The following is an 8,103-nucleotide window of genomic DNA, read 5'->3' as shown; positions in this document are numbered from 1 at the left end:
AACCTAAAATGATGACAGAGGTCAGTAATTTGCACCAGAGGTACACTTCAACTGTGAGAGACAGAATGTGAAAAAAATCCATGAATCCACATGGTAGGATTTGTAAAGAATTTATTCGTAAATCAGGTGGAAAATAAGTATTTGGTCAATAACAAAAATACAACTCAATACTTTGTAACATAACCTTTGTTGGCAATAACAGAGGTCAAACGTTTACTATAGGTCTTTACCTGGGGCCTGTTCTTCGTACCGCGCTAAGTGAGTTAGCTGGATGAGATTGTTGACGATTTCGCGTGATCCTGGATCGTTCGGTTCCCCGAAGCCCATCCGGGACTTGCTGTCATAGCAACAGAGCCGTAAGCGTAAACCTGCTGGGGAGCAGGTTTACTTTATGTAAACAGGATTAGATCGCGGCCACGCAGGTATGCCCGCGTCATTTATACGAAAGCAACAGCGATATTCCACCACTGTTTCACCATAAATAAATAACATCAATGTAACTAAAGACAATGCAGCACCTGATCCATTTATTGATTTCACACAGATACATACAGGTCATTTCCTAAAAAAGGGAAATGTACTATTAACATTCTATTACATGTATGTGATTATTACAGATGTAATTCATATTTCAGAGTAGTAATTGCAAATTACTTCGTGTAATCAAGATGAGAGACCACGGCTATAAAAGCGAAGGTGGATTTGGGAAGCCTGTCGCAGCCATGTCCTGCGGAAGGTGCAAGATTGATAAGGAGAGTTTTCAGAATTCAGCGTATATTGCGGGACAGACAGGATCCTTTAGCTCAGCGCGACAGTGTGCTCATAGAGAGATATCGATTTTCCCGTGAGGGTATTATTTACTTAACCAACTTGTTGACGAGGGGGTGCAGGACCACCACCTGTCTTTTTTTGCTCTGCCCTTTTCTTGGTTGCTGTTATGAAAAACAAACAGATTATTTCAGGGTCTCTTTCCAAGAGACTAAAAGCAATATAAGTGATAAATATTACCATTCTGTAGAATATTCCTATATTTCACTTTTACCTGTTCCCATGTTCTAGTGGGTCCTGTTGTGGCTCTAATGTGAAAGGGGATATAATATAACATATTATAATATAATGTAATATAATATTGGATAATATAGTGTAATATATAGAATCTACCCTACCGCCTACTGGTGTTGGCCAGAGGGGCCGATGGCGCGATATGGCAGCCTGGCTTCTGTCAGTCTGCCCCAGGGCAGCTGTGGCTACAACCGTAGCTGCCTCCACCAGTGTGTGAATGTGAGAGTGACTGAATAGTGGCATTGTAAAGCGCTTTGGGTGCCTTGAAAAGCGCTATATCAATCCACTCCATTATTATTGTTATTATTAAATTACTTACGAGTTTAATTTGTCAGCAACTTTCTGCCAGCCCTCTCTCCTTGCTTTTGCAGCCTTTGCAGTGTTCCCTTGCGTTCTGATTAAACTCTGAAACTCCTGAAATCCCTCACTCAAGAGTTCTTGCTCTGCTGCCGAAAAATACCGAGCCGAGCGCGCTCCGTCGACATTTTCGCCGACCAATCAGAGGGTTGCCGATCAATGTTTCTACTATCGATGCGTAGCCCCTTTTACGACACCCAGTGATGTCACATTACTGCGTCCAGCTGTACTAGGGGAACTTGCACAATCGGTGGCTGACTAAATACTTTTTTGCCCCACTGTATTTATTTACTCCATTTCTGTTTATATTATTTGATTAAAGACAATTTGTTCTAGAAAACTGCATCTCTTTAGTTCATAAACTAACACAATCTTGTATTAAAAACAAGTGTAAAAAACTGGGGAAAAAGTTACCCTGGTTAGTTGTTTTCATGTTAGTTATACAGCAGTGACATACACAATCAAACAACATAATTTTACCATAGGAGTAAGTACATTAAATCAAGATGCTATATATAAGGTACTGAATTTATGCATTTTACCTTATCCTTAGGTTTTAGATGTCATGATTATTAGACAGGAGGTTTACTAATATGGTCTTAAATCTTTTACACATCAGATACTGCAGTGGTTTGAATCATATCTATATAATAGACTCCGATTTGTTTATATAAATGGAGAATCCTTTTCCCACAATAAAGTTAATTATGGAGTTCCACAAGGTTCTGTGATAGGACCAGTTCTGTTTAGATTATACAGTGGGATGCAAAAGTTTGAGCAACCTTGTTAATAGTCATTATTTTGCTATATAAATCATTGGTTGTTACAATAAAAAATGTGAGTTAAATATATCATATAGGAGACACACACAGCGATACTCGAGAAGTGAAACTAAGTTTATTGGATTTATTGGAAAGTGTGCAATAATTGTTTAAACACAATCAGGCAGGCGCATAATTTGGGCACTGTTGTCATTTTATTGATTCCAAAACCTTTAGAACTAATTATTGGAACTCAAATTGGCCTGGTAAGCTCAGTGACCCCTGACCTACATACACAAGTGAATCCAATAATGAGTAAGAGTATTTAAAGGGGTCACTTGTAAGTTTCCCTCCTCTTTTAATTTTCTCTGAAGAGTAGCAACATGGGGGTCTCAAAACAACTCTCAAATGACCCGAAGACAAAGATTGTTCACCATCATGGTTTAGGGGAAGGATACAGAAAGCTGTCTCAGAAATTTAAGCCATCTGTTTCCACAGGTAGGAACATATTGAGAAAATGATAGACCACAGGCTCAGTTCAAGTTAAGGCTCAAAGTGGCAGACCAAGAAAAATCTCGGACGGACAGAAGCAACGAATGGTGAGAACAGTCAGAATCAACCCAGAGACCAGCACCAAAGATCTACAACATCATCTTGCAGCAGATGGAGTCACTGTGCATCGTTCAACCATTCGGTGCACTTTACACAAGGAGATGCTGCATGCGAGAGTGATGCAGAGGAAGCCTTTTCTCCGCCCACAGCACAAACAGAGACGCTTGAGGTTTGCTAAAGCACATTTGGACAAGCCAGCTTCATTCTGGAATAAGGTGCTGTGGAATGATGAAACTAAAGTTGAGTTATTTGGACATAACAAGGGGCGTTATGCATGGAGGAAAAAGAACACAGCATTCCAAGAAAAACACCTGCTACCTACAGTGAAATATGGTGGTGGTTCCATCATGCTGTGGGGCTGTGTGGCCATTTTTTTATCGTAACAACCAACGATTTATACAGGAGAATAATGACTATTAACAAGGTTGCCCAAACTTTTGGATCCTACTGTACATGCTTCCTTCAGGCAGTATGATTTGAAGGTATAGCACACATCTTACAAATATGCTCAATAACACCAGGGTCGAGTAAAATGCCAGAAATGTTCCAAATCATGAAAATATTACCAACAGTTTTATTAAATATTTTATCTCAAGAAAAGAAAATCTATCCATAACTATTAGCCCTCTTCAGGGTGTCACTTATAAACAAAAGCCATTTTTTAAAACTCTTTCTTTTTGACACCAAGAGATAAAAATAGAAGTCAAGCTCCCTTACATTAGGTGTGAATGATATTTGTAATCAAATTAAATTAAAGGAAAGGGAGCAATATGTGTGTGTAAATGGTAAAAATCTCAAAGTATAACTATCAAATATGGGGTCCCACAGGGATCAGTATCAGGACTACTTTTCTTCCTTCTACACATTTTGTTCATTCCTTTAGTATTTTGTGTGCAATATTGTAATATTTTTCATAATGCATAATGAAGTATTTAGACTCGAGGACAAACTTTGTAATACAGTGGAACCCCGACTTACGAATACCCCGTTAAACGAAAAATTCAAGTTACGAAGGCACTGAACGCCAATATTTCTGCCCGTGTTACGGCAAAATGCCCATTTTACGAAATCCACTGGCTCTGATTGGCCGAGCCCAGAATGCCCAGAATGCCTTCCGAATCATGTGACAACCCCTTGGCTTTCGTAATTGCGCTTCGCTGTTCCACTTGAACGACGTATTGTTGTTCTAGTTAGCAATTAGTCTATAGTCTATCGTTCAGCATCGCCTCACTCAAAAGGCGCGATGGGTGCTTCGACTTACAAAAGACCCTCGGGAACAAATGAATTTCGTAAGTCGGGGTTCCACTGTATTCTCCATCATACTCTCCCTTAACCCACTCACACACATAACACTTCAACTTTTGAAGGGAAAGAAAGGCAAAACAAGTTTTAGCGTGACCTACAGATCAGGAAAGCACTGCAAGTGTTCAAAATCTTTTTCGGGCTTTAAAAACAGATTAATACAACAGCTGCTCCTAAAATATGTTTAGATGTATCGGATTGGTGTCACTGTACTTTGGCATCCTTGCAGGATATTTTAGGGATCTAGGGCAGCCTAATGATGACTTGTTAGAAATTGGAGCTATATCTCCTAGAGCTGAAGAACAGTCTCACCCCTCCACTGGCTCCATGGATAAGAACGGTCTCTCCAGCCTTGGCGTGCGCTCTGCACAACACAAAAAACCCACAGAGAAGGTGAAAGTTAACAGTATGGTGCTGCATTACTAATTAACCACCCCCTCTATTAAAAACATTGATCTTTCCTTTGTAACATGATGTATGTTCAGAGTTGGGATATGCATACATCTGGACTTGTCAGTGTGGAAAGAAGAAGATCAAGGTTTTGACCACCAGAGGGCAGTATAAGTACCACGCAGCTGTGTAGACTTGGTCATATGCAGGAAGAGATACATGTATTTCTTGTTGTTATAATATATTTTAGCTGACATTACTTTTTCAGCACTTTCTATTGTTATATAAGCCCACTAAAAGATTTTTACTGGACCTTGTAATTTGAATTAGAAATATTAAATTGAATATTATATTGAATTTCATTGCTTTGCTCTTTAAGATCTGCAGATGGTGGAATCCTGCTACAGCTCACCCTGATTAGAACAGGTGTGTCTTACTTGTGGATCAGAGCTCTGTAGGCGGTGAAGTACGGGATCCCAATGGCTGCTCCCTGTGTGAAGTCTAAAGCATCAGGCAGCTTGTAAACAGAGTCGCCAGCTACTACAGTGTACTCTGCATAGCCTCCAGTCTCTGTAGCTGTGGTGAACACACGATCCCCTGCCTGGAAAACACACACACATGTTCACACACTGTGCACACCTCCTGTATCTCCTTATTTAAGAGTTCATTCTCACATTGTCTCTGTGTATTTTCTACAGGATGAACTTGAACTTGGATTTACACAAGTTTTAAGTGATGCTAAGCAGAAGATGGAGGACTGATCCCACATGATTATATAACTGCACTGACATGTAGCTGCTATCACATCCATACAGTCGTCTGTACTCTAACCTTCACTGCAGTCACTCCTTCTCCAACTGATTCCACCACTCCTGCTACATCAGAGCCAGGTGTGTAAGGCAGGGTGGGTTTCCTTGCATACGTCCCAGCTCGGATGTAAGTTTCCACAGGGTTCACTCCACAGGCATGGACACGGATCAACACCTATATGAGAGAGAGAGACTTCAGATGGACTATGCCATGTGGGCTGAGAGATTAGGAGATTTTAAACACTATTACTCAAATATTTCATTTAAATCACTTGAACTTGAATAATAATCACAGGTTAAAAACACTGGCTGTTTCGGGGTGGCTGTAGCTCAAGCGGTAGAGCAGGTCATCTACTGATCGGAAGGTTGATGGCTCAATTCCTGGTTTCCCTAGTCTGCATGCCAAATATCCTTGGGCAAGATACTAACCCCAAATTGCATCCATATGAGTGTATGTGTGAGTGTTAGTTAGAAAGCATTCATACAAGCACAAAAAAATGTGCTTGGGTGAATGCACAAGTTGTGTAAAGTGCTTTGAGTGCTCAGAAAAGCGCTATATAAGAACCAATCCATTTTCCATTTAAACAACAAAAGTTTGTCCACCTCGGGCCATTAAATCTAATCTTAGCTACTTCAATCTTTAAAATTTCTAAATGTCTCAATTTGACCGTCATTTCAAGCTTAAGAAACAGCTGCTTCACTACAAAACTTCAACTACTGGATACATTTCTCAGATTTTACCCTTGATTTATTTGCTATTGACTATAACAAAATCAGATTTCTGACTTTAAAACATGTTCACAGCTTTTTTATTTCAAGTAAAAAAATGTAATTGCAATGACACTTGATGCATGTTCTGACGCAAGTGGGGGTTTACCCTTTTGCCACTTTGATAGTACTGTACAGACATTTAACACTCATTCAGTGCCAATTTATTCCTGTGTGATTCAGTACATTTCTTTGAGAACTGGATAACCAGTGCAGAAGTCCATCCAGGATCTGTCATCAGAACAAGTGTTACTTGTACTACTGTTTGCTAATAATTAAATTAGATTTGACTTCTACATTCACATGTAGAATTCAATATTAACATCATTCAGAAAAAGGCAAGTATATTTGTTTTGTCAACAGTCAATTTAAAAAATGACTTTATGGGCTTTATTAACTGAAAGGAAGCAGGAGATGAATTTGCACTTGTTTTGTAGCAGTGCTGTCAGGTCATTGTTGGTACACGTTCCTTTTCCACCCTTCCCTAATGGTCATACCTTTCTGTTCTATTATGCTTGCAGCTAGTGCTCTGCGACACTGCAGAATCTGGTATTAATCTGATACCAAGTATCAGTGCCAGTTTACAAATACTTATACTTTTTACTGAAAAAAGGATGTAGTGGAGAGCAGGGTATCATGAGTTTTGAGACAAAGTGTCTCAGTTTTAGTTTTTCATGTGTTTTGAAACTTTGTTTTTGAAGACCTGGAATGTAAATGTAATGGTGTCTAAAACACTTGGGTGAACCTCTGTTATTTAAATGTGCTGTAGGGTATAAATTAGGGATGCACCGATACCAATACCAGTATCGGCCTCGATACCACATTTTCTAAAGTACTCGTACTCGTTAAAAGTCCCCCGATACCGAGGACCGATACCACGGTCTGAGACCTGTCTATGTTTGAGCGGCATGTAAGGGGTTAATCACAGGCAGTGAGTGCCCGCCCCCAGGCCCCGAGTGCCCACCCCCAGGTCCCGGCTGCAGCTCAGAGCGGGGAGAAAGCGAGGCGAGACATATCAGCTGTGTGGAACTATTTCAAAGTGAACGAAGATGCGAAAACAAAGGTGGACTGCAAATTGTGCTCAGCACATAAATGTTCTTAATTCCAAACTAGTCCCTTGTTTATTTTTTGTTAAATTATAGGACTAAAGCTGTTATTGCAAATTTAAATCATGTTTTTATTAAGTACTCGGTATCGGTGAGTACTGAAATGCAAGTACTCGTACTCGTTTCCAAAAAAGTGGTATCGGTGCATCCCTAGTATAAATAAAATACACGTGATAGTCAACACAAAAAGGTTCAAACATTTTCATGTCTTTCAAGTTAGGAGGCATATTTTTCATTAATATTTAACACAATTCAGTGGGCTACATACTACAATGTATCAATCAGATACCAATACCAGCGTTGGTATCAATACTATGGATATCTGGCTCGATCCACCATTTCCAGTTGTAGCACGGATATTGTTCACATGTGGTTACTTGGCTATGATTAAAGAGACAGCTTTACATCTCAATGCTAGTGTAGTATTCTTAATATCTGACTTCCACAAATATTCAGTTCAATTCAATTTTATTTGTGCAGCACCAAATCACAACAACAGTCGTCTCAAGGTGCTTTATATTGTAAGGTAGACCCTACATACATACAGAGAAAAACCCAACAATCATATGACCCCCTATGAGCAAGGTGACAGTGGGAAGGAAAAACTCCCTTTTAACAGGAAAAAACCTCCAACAGAACCAGGCTCAAGGAGGGGCGGGGCCATCTGCTGTGATCGGTTGGGGTGAGAGAAGGAAGACAGGATGAAGACATGCTGTGGAACAGCCAAAGATTAATAACAAGTATGATTCAGTGCAAAGAGGTCTATGAACACAATGGCTGTATCCCAGATCAGGGTCTGCAGCCTTAAAGGCCGCATTTTAAGGCCGATTACATCACAGCGACGCGACGAAGGCTGTCCCAATTCAAAGGCTGCTCGAAATGCGGCCCTCAAATGCGTCCTTCATTTCCCTGAATTTTAAGGATGTGGCGGTGTAG

The 8,103-nt window shown here is 40.0% G+C and overlaps 1 protein-coding gene across 2 annotated transcripts in view; it reads right to left on the bottom strand.

Annotated features, from left to right (window-relative positions):
- Positions 1–8,103, bottom strand: part of cryz (crystallin, zeta (quinone reductase)) — a 21,573-nt gene that overhangs the window by 11,340 nt on the left and 2,130 nt on the right. For both annotated transcript variants that reach the window (XM_042227102.1, XM_005938192.2), the window contains exons 2-4: positions 5,316–5,468; positions 4,922–5,085; positions 4,407–4,458 (exon numbers count right to left, since the gene is read on the bottom strand). In XM_042227102.1, the coding sequence (XP_042083036.1) occupies positions 4,407–4,458; positions 4,922–5,085; positions 5,316–5,468 (369 nt within the window). The remainder of the gene's footprint in view (positions 1–4,406; positions 4,459–4,921; positions 5,086–5,315; positions 5,469–8,103) is intronic.

This window comes from Haplochromis burtoni, unplaced genomic scaffold, assembly GCF_018398535.1.
Source record: "Haplochromis burtoni strain Fernald_Lab_line unplaced genomic scaffold, NCSU_Asbu1 Contig_243, whole genome shotgun sequence".
Classification (NCBI taxonomy): domain Eukaryota; kingdom Metazoa; phylum Chordata; class Actinopteri; order Cichliformes; family Cichlidae; genus Haplochromis; species Haplochromis burtoni.
Note: the sequence above shows the minus strand (reverse complement) of the source record. Positions and strands in the feature narration are given on the sequence as shown.